This window comes from Schistocerca piceifrons, chromosome 11 (genome assembly GCF_021461385.2).
Source record: "Schistocerca piceifrons isolate TAMUIC-IGC-003096 chromosome 11, iqSchPice1.1, whole genome shotgun sequence".
Lineage (NCBI taxonomy): Eukaryota > Metazoa > Arthropoda > Insecta > Orthoptera > Acrididae > Schistocerca > Schistocerca piceifrons.
Genome location: NC_060148.1, coordinates 2505996 through 2521173, shown reverse-complemented (window position 1 = coordinate 2521173; position 15178 = coordinate 2505996). Strand labels below are relative to the sequence as shown.

General features: G+C 45.2%; 1 protein-coding gene across 1 annotated transcript; it reads right to left on the bottom strand.

Moving 5' to 3' along the window:
- Positions 1-1159: 1159 nt before the first annotated feature.
- Positions 1160-4368, bottom strand: LOC124720253. The gene is made up of 3 exons (XM_047245571.1): positions 3217-4368; positions 2978-3141; positions 1160-1715 (listed from the first exon to the last, which is right to left on the bottom strand). Exons 1-3 carry the CDS (start codon positions 3395-3397, stop codon positions 1662-1664), a joined length of 399 nt encoding a protein of 132 aa, XP_047101527.1. The 5' UTR covers positions 3398-4368; the 3' UTR covers positions 1160-1661.
- Positions 4369-15178: the final 10810 nt, after the last annotated feature.

Genomic DNA, 15178 nt, shown 5'->3' with positions numbered 1-15178 from the left:
TCTTAGAGACAAAACTGCCTCTGTTAGCAGATACAACAGAAAATAGTGAGTGGTAGTGTACAAAGTTTTAATGACTGGTAAAAAAATTTGACCAGGTTGACTGTAGAGTATGGTTTAAATGTATATTTAGGATGCTCACGACAATAAATTGTTTTTTTTCAACACATTATAATGTAAAAAAAAATTATGCACAGTGCACGTACCGAACCTACAACATTACATTCAGTGAATATTGACGTTACTGGCAGACTACTATTTCTGATCCCCCCCATGAACCATGGACCTTGCAGTTGGTGGGGAGGCTTGCGTACCTCAGCGATACAGATGGCCGTACCGTAGGTGCAACCACAACGGAGGGGTATCTGTTGAGAGGCCTGACAAACGTGTGGTTCCTGAAGAGGGGCAGCAGCCGTTTCAGTAGTTGCAGGGGCAACAGTCTGGATGATTGACTGATCTGGCCTTGTAACATTAACCAAAACGGGCTTGCTGTGCTGGTACTGCGAACGGCTGAAAGCAAGGGGAAACTACAGCCGTAATTTATCCCGAGGACATGCAGCTTTACTGTATGATTAAATGATGATGGCGTCCTCTTGGGTAAAATATTCCGGAGGTAAAATAGTCCCCCATTTGGATCTCTGGGCGGGGACTACTCAAGAGGATGTCGTTATCAGGAGAAAGAAAAATGGCGTTCTACGGATCGGAGCATGGAATGTCAGATCCCTGCCGCCGCCGCCGCCGCCTGAAAGTGTGTTCTCCCAGCAAAAAAAATAATTTACTTCCCTTGTAGTTAATTTGAGATGGAAAATTTTTGTTTAGACTCTACATGCCAGAGGAAGCTATCATCATAAGCAATTCCTTTATGCCAACCTTGGTGTAAATGGGGGCAATCTGTTCATAATTCCTATTTAAATGTGATGCTTATATTAACATTGCAAAATATCTTCACTTAATCTTCTAAAATAAAGTTTTAATACCAATTAATAAAATAACAGTTCGTTCCTGCCAATATTACAGTTTATTATTGCCAATATATATCAAAATGCAGGAAACATTTTTCATTATCAGCTGACAGAACTACTTCAGAAAGCAGACATAATATGACAAATTAAATAAGCTACATGTAACCTGAAGGAACAGATGTAAATAAAAAAGAGTCATATGCAGAATATAAAATGTAGTTTACATTTTAAAAAAAGGTAATTCACATTTCCCTGAAACTTGTGCAACATACACAATAAGTATCCACATTGTTGGGATATCCCAATTTAAAGAAGAACTTCTATATTTCAATAGTAAGTTTGGTCTGAGCTTTAAGAAAAAGCTTATTTCAATAATCGGGTTAGAAAATGGCTCTGAGCACTACGGGACTTAACATCTATGGTCATCAGTCCCCTAGAACTCAGAACTACTTAAACCCAACTAACCTAAGGACATCACACAACACCCAGTCATCACGAGGCAGAGAAAATCCCTGACCCCGCCGGGAATAATCGGGTCAGACCCTAGCTACAACAAAAAAAACTTAATATATTTCAGCAGTCAGGCTAGGCCTGAGCTTTAAGAAAAAACTTACTAGAATCATTCCCTTAATAGTTCCATTACGTTGGATCTCAGATTAAGAAAATCCTACACACTATGCTGCAGTAAACAGTCGCGCACCTTCAAAAGTCTGAAGCTGACTGGGATGACTGCGTAGCTGGTGGTGGAAAGGTAGCCTGAAAAGAAATTAAAATCCACATTAACATTACTGAAAACCTTTATTTCTAAATTATGGATTACTAAGTTTGTTGCACTAATACTGGGTTAATGTTGGGGAAAAATGTTTATGTAACATGGCTTTTCTTATCCATTTCTGTACCGAAATATTCAATGACTGAATGAAACTCAAAGTGGCTCCACATTTGTGTGTATTTACATCTTTATATTGTAATTAGCTACTTAAAGTCATAATATGTATATGCCACACCTTAAAAAAACAATTAGATAACTAATAATAAAAAATATAGGCCTAGTTAATTGTTACAATTTAGATGTCATGTAATGAGAATTTTACTGTACATGCAAGACATACTGGACCAAAGAAACGAAATGCCATGATGTTAATAACCTAACATGTAAACAAGATTAGCAAACAGTTTAACGTGAGTATATTAATATGGGTGATAATACCAGATGTAGTTTTTCTGTCTAGATGGTGTTATAGTCAGGACTGAGATTTTAAGCTAATGGGGAACTTGAGGCAACTGTCAATCAGGAAGTTGTGTTAACACAAGATATGAGCACTTTTACCCATCAGCAATTATTCCATAATGTACTAATGCCACTGCTTTGGAACAAGACGTGTTGTGAACTATGTTGGAACATTCACATTTGCATGAGAAAGTCACAAGCCAATGGAAATATGCAATGCTGCTGTACATACATCAATTTTTTTTTCGAATGAAACAAAATGTGTAAACACTTTATGACTGATTTGCAGTGTATCATTCAGCTGGCTTGCTGTGTAATGGAATTATCCACACCAAGTTCAAGGTGTGGAGTGACTTCAGTTTTTTCAATAGCAATGTCTACAAATTATTCCACGTGACAGTCACATCAAATCATAATTAAGTATTTTCTTTAATTATACTAACAGAGCTACCTTCAGAAAAAATAAGAATTATTTTAAAGATGGTGCCAGAAACTTGCATGCCATAGCCTTTATCAATACTGGATGTGAGGTCAGTCTGGAGGCAGTTTTCAGTTGCAATTTCTTATTTCTTTTGTGGATTGTTTTGGTCTTTATGCCACCATTAGCACACAGTATTAAATATATGCAAGTTAGCCAATAGCACTGTATGTCCAGCAGTGCTCCCTCAAACTTAAAAATGTTAAATAAATAATAATTACTTTATTCCTTAATATGCCCTTTGGGGAAAGGAAAGTTGCTAAATAAATTTCAAAATGCCATACATGACTTTAGAAATGCAATACTTACCATTTCAGAAATTTCTACTGTCTTTACAAATTCCTCGCTTTGCTTAGAGTGTGGTCTTTGTCTTCCCCCCGGATGACATCTGCGACCTGCCAACTTGTTTTTTCTTCTGCTTATTGCAGTGGACTGAACGGGAATATAGTTACCGCGATTTTTTCTAGATTTTCCTGTAACAAAAATTAGAATTCATACAATATTGAATTACTTGCCATAACATTTATATAAAAGTATGTTTTACTTACCTTCACCAAAATTTGCCAAATAAGATGCAAGCTTTCTCACTTTTTCGCACATGACTTCAAGGCCTGTCCTCATTTCCTCAGGGGATTTATTTGAAAAATCTATGAGACGAGCTTTTATCTCGTCGATTAAATCATTATTTGTATTGTCTGGAACTGTCTCCATGTGAAGTGTCTCTGGCATCTCTTCTTGGCTTTCACAGAGCAAACCTGTGTCCGTTTGCTCCAAACGTTCCGAAGAACTTGAAGCCCCTGCATTCTGAGAGCAATACAGAGGCTCTAGCCACGCTTCAGGAGGCTCCTCATCTGTAGCAATAAAATAATACAGTCTGCGTACACTGTCACTATCCGTCACCTCCCTGTAGTTCCCCAGTCTATATGTTTGCAGATCTTCCCTGTATTGCCTTGGCAACAAGTGCAAACAAGAACAGCCATATTAACAATGTAATAATGATTCTCCCTTTCTTCACTGGGAATGAGCAGAACATCCTCATTGACTTGTCTGATTTTTGCTAGAATCTCCTGTGAAGGAGCCTTTTTAGGCCTACAGAAAGACTTAGGACTTGCTCCATTAGCAGCATCAAGAAGTCTCCTCTGAAAATACAAATTCACCTTTGTGAGAAAAAAGTCCACCATCTGAACCACATTGAAGGCACGCACTCTCTCAATAATCCTATCCTTTAAAATTCTCGTGAAGGCCTCAGTTATATTATTTGTGTTGTGCCCTTCTATAAGCATACCTCGCCGATGTGAAAGGGTCCACAGTCCTCGCCTATCCCAACACCCTTCCAAGTATTTCAATAAATTTTGATTATTTTCACCGATGTTCACTCTTGTTACATTATAGTTTACCACTGCTTCATTTTTTGTTTGCGCAAACATTATTTTTTTGAAATTCTGGAAGAACTCGCACTGTTTTTGCTGTGGTATAGCATTTTTTGCTTTGAGAAGCCAGCGCCACACTGCCTGCAGGACATGGAATATACACAACAAAGCTTTTGTGTTTGGGAAGCACCTTCTAATTGCATTTTGTTCTGACTGGCTGTCGTCAGTCAGAAACACACTTGGGCCATTGATGTTTCCCCCAAAATATTTTCCCCCACTATCTCTTTCAGCAACTCTAGTCCCATTTCTATAACTCTGCAGCTTTCTGAAGACATAATCAGAACTCCTAGTGGTAAACCTCCACACTCACTGTGAGTAAGTAAAACGAACACTCTGCTGCTGTCATGATCCAGAGAACCAGTGGAATCCATAAATACAAGTTTGGAAGCAGCTTTTACACGAGTATGGACTTTTTGCATCAGTGGTGAGCAAATGCTGAAAAACAATTATACAAATATTAATAGTAGCTAAATGTACATGCATAAAGTTTTCATCAGACTACAAATTTGTAAATATACTCTTACCATACTGTATAATCATCATCTTACTGAATCATCTTGGCACACACAGCTCCAACTTCGCTGTTGTATTCCTCTAACCTCTGTTGTAACAGCTGCTTTCCATCTTTGTTCAAGTCTGTTGGCCCATACTTTTTCTTAAAAACTTTGTTGAACAAATAGTGGCAAAAGTTGTAATCAGGACACCTGCTTCTGTCTGCAAGGACTAAAGGGTAATCTGAACAATTCAGCTGAATTTCAACCTTTATTGACTCAAGAGCAGTGGCTGGTGAATGACCTCTTTCAAACAGGGATATTAATTTTTCTTTGACATCACTTGATGGTTGTCTAAATCTTAAAGCAGCAGCACTCTCAACACTGTGGTTATGACCCAACACCAAGTTAACCTCACACGGCATTTCCTTGTAGAGCATTGCTTTCTCTACAGACTTACCTCTGTATCTATCATGCACGGCATGAATTGTCACTGTCATTTTTGATGGACAGTTAGTGTTTTTTGTTGCCCTTTGCACTGAACCATGAACTTTTATACTGCGAGTATTGTGGTGACAGACCAGCCTTTGTTTGCAAACAACATACTTTCCTGATGCAGGTTCAGTGCACCTTATTGTATAAGTTGTTTTTGTTGTGTTTTCAAACTGTGCCAACCACTGTCCAAACTCATCCCTTGATTTAACATCAACAAGGATGTTTAAAGATTTAATTTCTTGCACATTACAATCATTTCTGTGCAGCTCCAACACACGTGTTTTCCACTGCGGGAGAATTTCCTGTTAAGAGAGAAGAGCATGTATTACTATCACTTCTGTATTTGGCTTCATTTAAATTATGTCAGAATTTTCCTCTCTACAGTAACATACATTTGATATAAGAAGTGCAGCAGGTATGTAGACACATGGTAGACCAGACCACAATTTCATAAAAACCACCAATAAGTACACATTTTACCTTGGGTAGGGAGTGGTAAAAATAAAATAATATTTAAACTTTCGAAATTTTGGGTGAAAAGCTTTTGTACTCGTCAGAATATGGTTAAAAATGTTTCATATTCACACAAACATTTCACTGAAAAAAGAAAAAAATACTTGGGGGGCACAAAAAAAGACCTAGTGACTAAATTGAAGAAAGTGCCTACACAGGTGACAGGACAATAAAAGTATGAGGCAAGATAAAAAGAATTCATATAATGGTCTATTAGACATATCTATGTCAAACAAATTAATGTAGTATAAGCTTTGAGGAAAAGGGTAGATTTTTATACATAGGAAACATTAACTATGTCCATTAATGTTACAAACAGTATTTAAACTAATAGTTTTGGCCTAAACAAATTTTTCTAGACACTTCAGTCTGATAGTTCCAATTCCAAATCTTAGGGGAAATGTTTTTAAGGGAAAGACAAATGGACATGTTGGTGTGCTCCTATAGATTATTTAAAATTTCTGAAGTTTCTGGGTGATTAGAGCTGGGTGTTTGGTAAAATCTGAAAACCAATCCTTACTGGCAAAACTTCTTTTCACTGGTAAATATGCTTTCTGTAGTACCTGAACAAACTCAGCAACAAACTGTTTTACCTTGAATGAAGTTACAGGAAGGCCCATGTAGCCAAGCAAGTATATTCATCTTTACTGAGAACAGATCTTTGTGTATTCAGAACTGTTTAGTATTACTCTCAGATACCAGTGGTATGTTTAAATTACAGTTGAGTAACAGCTTTTATTTACACCTGGCATTAATTTTAAACTACCACAGCATACTCTGTGTCTTTCTCTTAAATGTTGCAGTTTAATGTAATTTCTAGGCATTCAACACTAATGACAGGCTAATGATTTCCAAATTGAAATACAGAGAGTAAACAAAAAAGTTACTAGTTTAAAAAAAAAGCAAACACTATTTGTAATTAATCTGAACTTAGGACGCAGTCAGCTGTTCAAGATATGATTGCCTTCTGTTTACTCCACTTTTCCTCCACCTTTCCAAACAATGGAAAAAACAACTCACAATTTAGTATACAAATGTGTTTTATAATTCCAGTACACAATGTTAATAAGTTTTAGCTGATTATGAAACTTCTTACACATACACATGTTTCACATATATGTGAAACGTAAAGAAAAAATGGCCTACGAAAAAAGCCTTCTTTTAAAGGATCATTAAAAGTCTATGTGGGTAACAAGAAACATAAAAACCAAATTCGTACAGAAACATGTATTAAATGGTAATTTTCCAGTACCGAGAAATGAAAATCTGTCAAAATAGGTATACCGCTGTTTTATATTACGATTTGCGCGCACTGTTTCATACAGTTATTAAATCTCCTGCTTACTATCACACCATTTAAATTACTGGAGTCCACAGCAAGATTTTTAAATGAGGATTTCTGATCAGGTAAACAAGTTGGCTGTACCTTCATCTTATTTCCTTCCATAATGTACTCTAGTAATAGCTATTTTTACCCGATCATGCTTATTTTATTTTTACCCTACCAATACCCTTATCTTTCATGTTTTATTTGATCCCCGTACTTCTATAATCTTAAGTAGCCAACATTACCAAGTTGCCAATAACAACTGTCAAGTGAGCAGTCTGGATTAATAGCTTCAAAAAGCAAGCAGAGAATACACCCACTTGAGAAATAGTATTAACTATTTCACTCTGCCTTTCGTTCGCCGGCAGCATTATCATTGAAAGCAATGAATTTCAACGCTTAAAAAAAAACATTAAGTGCAGAAAATTCATACTAAATATGGTGCTTACAAATACTTCAGCCTTTTGCTTGTACACAACACTATCTTCGAACGAAATCATTTCCAAAATACAGTATGGAGGACACGCTGACGCAGGAAACGCATACACATACAAACCGAGGCCAACGGGCTCGTTGGCCTCGATACAAACACAATAGTGAATAGTGATTAACACAAAATTTCGCGCGCGCGTGCCTGATGCACAGCACTTTTTCATTGGTAGTCGTCTGGTATCTCCTTATCGGTCGCTAGCTACAGTGCTCAGACAGTGTGGAGGGGGGATGGCTAGACCCCGGGTGAAGTCAGTACTCGCTTAATGTATCACCATCGGCGCAGTCGTTCGAAAATGTTGCTCACTGGCAAGTTGGCCATAATTTCCCTTTACATAGGTTTATGTACTGCAGTTCGCACCTGTCATCTGTCGGTGGTAGTCCGTACTACGCGTGTCCGGCTACGCTGCTGCTCTCTCGCGTCACTCCTCTACACTACGTGCAGCTGGCTGGGTTAGCATCGCCATTACATCTCCTGCTGTCTTCTGCTTGCCTGGACTTCCACTGGGTAATACGAAATGTGGGAAGAATTTTTACGTGAAGCCCCCTGCTTTGGCTCATGGCATTGTGCTGTCTGTTTACATCTAGTCCACATAAACCTGGAGACACTCGAAGTAAGACCCTATAACAGCAAGTTGGAAAGTATGCTTGAAATTCGATACAAAAACTTAACTAATATGCAGCGAACAAATCGATAAAGTTGCGGGTTGGGCAGAGAAGAAAAGTAAACGGGAAAATAAAAGTAACCTGGGCTGCTTTACTGTAAACTCGATATAGGTTTCCCATAACGAAATTTCCTGCTGTTTCGAAAGGCGAAGTTAAGAAATGTTAACCTTCTTCAGTTTCGTGTATGTATTGTGTGTGTGTAGCCAAGCACATAGATGATAGATCATTTATCGACCGAGGAAGTTCCAGGCTGTAGTCGCAAGTACGGCTAACGAATGGAAAATTATGGGCACAGCAATTCCGGTGACGTATCAATTCCAACTGCGCGATGTGCTGTTAAAACACGAACCCTTACGCCACCGATACTATTGCATTTAGAGCATGTGCTCGGAGAATACTTCTCCGAGCCACTCAAAAATTGATTCCATCTCTTACCCAAATGATAATACACATCATTTTTTTTTCCTTTATTGTAATTTTAATCACCTATACAGGCGGGCTGTCAGCAGCATAGTACGCTGCTCTTCAGCCTTAAGTGGAACAATAACATGACAGAGGTGATACAGACAGTACAAAAAACGGCGGGCAAAAAATGGAGATACAAAAAACAATAAACAAGAAGCCGTTCACGTTGGACGATAAAAACGCTAACGCTTGTAGACAAGGCGCACAAAACACGGAGAACGGTGACGGCACATGTGAACAGTTGAGTTGTAACTGCACGAAACACAAAACGAAGCACACACACTAGACACTGATGGCGATGATCTCCAGCGCGCGAATGTTCACTGAGCGTGTACGAGTCCGGGGACCTGCCAAGGAAGGAGGGGGAGGAGGAGGAAGGGGAAATGGGAGAGGGGAGAGCAGAGATGCCACGGGCAAAGGAGAGAGGGGGAGGGAGGAAGGGGGAGGGGAAGCCCGGGCGAGAGGGTAGGAGGGAGGGGGGAAAGGAAAGGGAAGGGAAGGGAAAGGGGGGAGGGAGGGTGCCTAAAGGAAAGGACACAGGAGGTGGGGGGGAGACGATCAAAGTTGATAGGAGGGGTAGATGCAGTGGAGGAGGACATCATCAGGGAGAGGGAGCTGGCGGAAGCCACCTTGGGAGAGGGTAAGGAGGGTTGAGAGATGGAGACCGGGTGGGACGTGGGAATACAGGCGCGGCAGCGGGCGGGGGTGGGTGAGGATCGGGGAGACGAGCGGGTGAGGAGGGTCGAGTTTACGGGAGGTGTACAGGATCCGTATCCTTTCAAGGAAAAGGAGGAGGTGGGGGAAGGGGATGAGATCGTACAGGATCCGCGTGGGGGAGGGGAGACGGATGCGATAGGCGAGGCGGAGAGCATGGCGTTCAAGGATTTGGAGGGATTTATAAAAGGGAGGGGGGGGGCGGAGATGCAAGCCGGGTGGGCGTAACAAAGGATAGGGCGGATGAGGGATTTATAGGTGTGGAGGATGGTGGAGGGGTCTAGACCCCACGTACGGCCGGAGAGGAGCTTGAGGAGACTGAGTCGGGAGCGTGCCTTGGCTTGGATTGTCCGGAGGTGGGGAGTCCAGGAGAGGCGACGGTCGAGGGTGACGCCAAGGTACTTAAGGGTGGGAGTGAGGGCGATAGGACGGCCATAGATGGTGATGTAGAAATCAAGGAGGCGGAAGGAAGGGGTGGTTTTGCCTACAATGATCGCCTGGGTTTTGGAGGGATTGACCTTGAGCAAACACTGGTTGCACCAAGCGGTGAACCGGTCAAGATGGGATTGGAGAAGGTGTTGGGAGCGCTGTAGGGTGGGGGCAAGGGCAAGGAAGGCGGTATCATTGGCAAACTGGAGAAGGTGGACGGGGGCTGACGGCGGCGGCATGTCCGCCGTGTACAAAAGGTACAGAAGGGGGGAGAGGACGGAGCCTTGGGGCACACCGGCAGAGGGGAAAAAGGTGTAGGAATCTGAGTTATGGACGGTGACATAGGAAGGACGGCGGGAGAGAAAGGAGCCGATCAGACGGACGTAGTTAATGGGAAGGGCGAAGGTTTGGAGCTTGAAGAGGAGACCGGAATGCCATACGCGGTCATAGGCACATTCGAGGTCCAGGGAGAGGAAGATTGCGGAGCGACGGGAATTAAGCTGATCGGAAAGGAGATGAGTGAGGTGAAGGAGAAGGTCGTCGGAAGAGAAGGACGGCCGAAAGCCACACTGGGTGACGGGAAGGAGGCGGTGCTGGCAGAGACGCTGGTGGATGCGGCGGGTGAGGATAGATTCCAGGACCTTGCTGAAGACCGAGGTAAGGCTGATGGGGCGGTAGGAGGAGACGGCGGATGGTGGTTTGCCGGGTTTAAGGAACATGAGGATACGGGAGGTTTTCCACAGGTCGGGGTAGTAACCGGTGGACAGGACTACATTGTAGAGCCTGGCCAGGGTGGAGAGGAAAGAGACAGGAGCTTCACGAAGGTGACGGTAGGTGACACAATCGTGACCAGGAGCGGTGTTGGGTTTTGTGCAGAGTGTAGCAATGAGATCCTGTGTAGTGATAGGGGCATTGAGTTCCGTGTGTGCAATGTTGTCCAAGTACTGGAAACCAGGAGCGAGGGGAGAGGAAGAGATGTCAGTTCGATCACGGATATCCAGGAAGAGGGAGTAATCGAACTGGGGATCATCGGGGATGGAAAATACATCGGAGAGGTAGGAGGCAAAGTGATTGGCCTTACTAAGGGAGTCAGGGAAAGGGTGATCATCATGGAGAAGAGGATAATAGGGGGAGGGTTTAGTTCCGGTACGGCGACGGAAGGCCGACCAGAACTTGGACGAGTTGATTGGTAGGGTAGCATTTAAACGGGTGCATGTCTGTCGCCAGTCCCGGCGTTTCTTAGCCGCGAGCAAATTACGAACGTGTCGCTGGAGTTGCCGGTGGCGTCGTAGGGTGTCCGGGTCACGCGTGCGGAGGAAGGCACGGTAAAGACGACGGGATTCACGGAGGAGGAGGACGGCCTGTGGGGGTAAGGTAGGATGGTGGGGGTGGATGGCGACACTAGGGACGTGGGCCTCCACGGCCTCAGACAAGGTCTGCTGGAGAAAGGAGGCGGCATGGGTGACATCGTCAGGGTGGTGGTAGGTGAGAGGGTGGCTATCGACCTGGGTGGAAAGGGTATCCCGGTAGGCATTCCAGTCGGCTCAGGAATAGTCGTGGACATACTTAGGGGGAGGGTCAGTACGTGGGTCGGGGCGAGGGCGACGACCGTCTGAAACGGTGAGGAGGACAGGGAGATGGTCGCTACCAATAAGCTCCAGGACATCCACCGTTATGCGGCCAAGGAGGTTGGGGGAGGAGGGGATAACATCAGGAGTGGAGTTGGATTCGGGACGGGTGTGCTGGGGGATGGGAATGAGGTCGCCTTGAAGGGAGGAGAGGAACCGATGCCACCGCCGTAACTGGGCGGCGGAACGACTATGGATGTTGAGGTCGGCGGCGATCACGTAGGAGAAGGTACGGTCGATGTGGGAGAGGAAGTCGAAGGGAATAGGGGCGTTAGGGCGGACATAGATGGTGGCACAGGTAACGGTAAGGCCAGGGAAGAAGAGACTAAGGATCAGGTGTTCGGTGGGGTCGGGAAGGAGAGGTTGGAGCCGAACGGGGATCTGGCAATGGTGCCCAATGGCAACTCCGCCACGCGCAATTGGGAGGGGATTATCGGAGCGGTGGAGGAGGTAGGGCGAAGTGTGGACGGTGTGGTAGGGTTGGAGGAAGGTTTCATTAAGGAGGAAGGCGTCCACGTGGTGCGTGGCAAGGGTATGGAGAAAGAGGTTCTTGTTGGCGGGAAGGGAGCGGATGTTGTTGAAAAGGATACGTTGCTGTCGCGCCATGACAGGGATTTAAACGAGGGTGTCAAGACGGGAGAAGGTGAAATGGGCCTGGTTGTTGGAGTAGGTGGCGTACATTTTGAGGTGGAAAACGGATCGGGCGGCGAGGGAGATCTGTTGGAGGGTGTGTGGGTGCTGAAAAGGATGTACATTCTGTAGGACAATGGTGAGGAATCGGATGATGTCCTCAGCGGTAGGGGGTGGGCGAAGGGAGTTGCCGGGAGGGGTGGGGGCGTCCAGAGGGCGGACAGGAACGGTAAGTTCAGGAGTGGTAGGAGGGGGTCGGGCCTTACACTTCTGGGAGTAGGTGGGATGAGGGAGGTTACAGGTATTACAGGAGGGGGGGGACTGGAAATTGGGGCACTGCCGTAAAAAGTGGGCTAGTCTACAGTGCGGGCAGGTGGGGGCCTCGCGCCACTCAGATGTTGGGTGCGCATTATATCGCAAACACCTTTGGCAGCGGAGGGATTGAGGAGGGGAACGGGAGGGGTCAACTTTATAACGCTGGTTAAAAAGGAGGGCACCCTCCTTCAGGAGACGGTCTATGGAGGGTGCGTGCTCAGAAGAAACGTGCATAAGGCGGGTGGGGCCGGCAGCATTACGGATCCGGCGAACCGCACGCACCTCCAGATGGGGATGGGCCTGAAGCTCCGCCAACACCTCCTCCTCCGTGATCACTGGACTGAGCCGAGTGATCACGGCGGTGAGGGTCGGCGGGCGATGCGGAGGTTGCGGTTGGCGGGAGGGAGGTGGCGAGGGAGCAGGGGTGAGAGAGGCATGAGGGCCAAAGCGGTTGACAGGGATGCGGGATAGGAAGTCCGTGTGGAGGGTAGGGCTGGGGGAGGAGATGAGTACCAAATCACGGCGAGGAGCGAGGAGGGAGATGGGGGCACCAGGACAATTCTGGCGAAGGAAGAGGGTGAGGTTCCGGGCTTCAAGGAGGGAGGGATCCGGACGGGAGAGGAGGGAGCGATAGGAGGAGGGGGTAGAGGAGGAGGAGGAGGGGGCAGGGACGGGCGGGGAGACATCCATGGCATCAGGGGTGGGGGAAGGGGGACGAGGCGGAACCTTTTTTGGAGCAGACGAGACAGGAGTGCCACTGGGGCGCTTGACGGCGGCGGATGAGGTGTGGGGGATGGGAACAACTGGAATGTGGCGGGGAGTGGCAGGTCCCGGGGCTGGAGGCGGCGCCGGAGACGGTGACGGTGACGGTGAAGGCGAAGGCGACGGCGACGATGACGATGACGGTGGCAGTGGCGGTGGTGATGGCGAAGGTGACGGGGAGAGCTGGGCGTGGGCAGTGGCCCGACGGGCCACCACCCGAGCCGGAGCTGCAGTGACAGGCTGGGGGAGTGGGGGGAAGGGATCAGAACGAGAGGAGCGAGAGGAAGAAGCGGGAGAGGGGGCGACAAAGAGAGAGGGTGAAGGGAGAGTGAGGAGAGGTGGGATCGAAGGAGGGGGGTGGGACTGGGCACACCAAGTTATGGTGGTGGAGGCGGCGGAAGGGGATGTATTGACGATGGCGGTGGTGGTAGTAGTGACGGTGTTGGTGGGGGCGGACATGACGACAGGAAGAAAAAACGCACAGCACGAAAAGGAAAGGACACAAACTGGGAACAGGCGAACACGCAGACAGACGAAGACCAGGGTCGGACGACCAGGGTGGACGGCGACGGCGGCGGCGGCGAACAGACGGACGGACAGCAGGCGAGACGGACAGCGAGCAGGCAGGCGGACGGACGGACGAACGAACGAACAGCTACAACAGAAAGCGGCGGGCAGACGGGCGGGCAGACAGACAGACAGACGGACACAATCTTCGAAAGCGGAGATTCCAACCAGAGAGTAGCCCAGGCTTTGGAATCTGGCGCCTTCGAATGAGAGGATCCAACCCTCTGATGCAGCCCGGCAAACGGCAATACAGCTTTTATAAGGCGCTATGTGATTGGATACTCGGTTTCGCCCACTTATGAACACTCATTGTTCGCTAGCTTGGTGCTCAGACGGAATGGTAGACCCCGGGTCAAGTCAGGAGTTGCGATACATTAACTGCTGCAGCGTGTTTAGCAGTGTTTACTGAAGGAGTACACTCAGCTCTCCATTGCACTGCCAAGACTAATCAGTGGCTGCAAAAGGAACAGGTCGGATATTTTGCAACAAGAAATCTCAACAAATTAAAGCTAAATGAGTCGAAAAGCATTTGCTGCTGGGAGCACAACAGTTTTTTGCCTGCTATTCTTTATTAGTAACGAAAGCAGATATCACAGTTCTTGATGCGGTATTGAGTTTGAACACATGTTTTCGTAATTAGCATTAAATTGGTCCTATCCAACTGTTAGTAAGACCAATATTAGGTCGCAAGTGCAGGGAAAAAGAAGTCGCTAATTTAAAGCTCTATATCAGCTTACCTCTTGTTCCTGCTCCTTCGTAGTACGAAAATTCACCCAATGTCTCTTTTGTTACATGAAATGAAGCATTGCGCGGTACCCTAGTAAATAGAATTGACAAACGTGGCTTTATGATTAGGCATGCTTTATATCTTTGTCAGCCCTATCCCACAAAATTTTTTCTGCGAATTCTTCATGGCATTAGGAGAATGATTACGAAAGTACAAGAGAATACAATTTGTTTCAAATGTGTTGAGGTAAAACTAGTCGTATGATCAAAAGTAGGCTGTAGGGAACTGTAACAACTGTACTCTTATTAGTATACTACAAATTTTTGGCCAGGTTCCATCAGAAATAATAGTCTGCCAGTAACGTCAATATTCACTGAATATAAGGTTGTAGGTTCGGTACGTGCACCGTGCATAATTTTTGTTTACATTATAATGTGTTGAACAAAAACAATTTACTGTCGTGAGCATCCTAAATATACATTTAAACCATACTCTACAGTCAACCAGGTCAAATATTTTTACCAGTCATTATAACTTTGTACACTACCACTCACTATTTTCCGTTGTATCTGCTAACAGAGGCAGTTTTGTCTCTAAGATTTCTATTTTGTAATTAGATTACCTTTAAAACGTCCTATTACCTCTTCTGACTTTTCTTTGCTGTTCAGATGGATTGGAAACTAAGTAACAGAAATGTAAAATAAGACAAAAGACCAGAAATGAATGAAATTAACTGAATGGTTAAATCAAGTTCCTGCAACCTTTCCCATTGGGACCAAGATAAACGCAAAAACAATAAAATGTGTAAGAACTCATGCTGCAGTGGTCAGTCATTGAAATTAAAATAATGAGTCTGGAGATG

Excerpts from the sequence above, each read along its gene's own strand:
- LOC124720253 (XM_047245571.1), bottom strand. The coding sequence starts at position 3,397 with ATGCCAGAGACACTTCACATGGAGACAGTTCCAGACAATACAAATAAT. Across the intron at positions 3,142-3,216 it reads TTTGGCAAATTTTGGTGAAG|GAAAATCTAGAAAAAATCGC; the intron begins GTAAGTAAAACA and ends TTTTTGTTACAG. Across the intron at positions 1,716-2,977 it reads CAGTAGAAATTTCTGAAATG|GCTACCTTTCCACCACCAGC; the intron begins GTAAGTATTGCA and ends ATTTCTTTTCAG.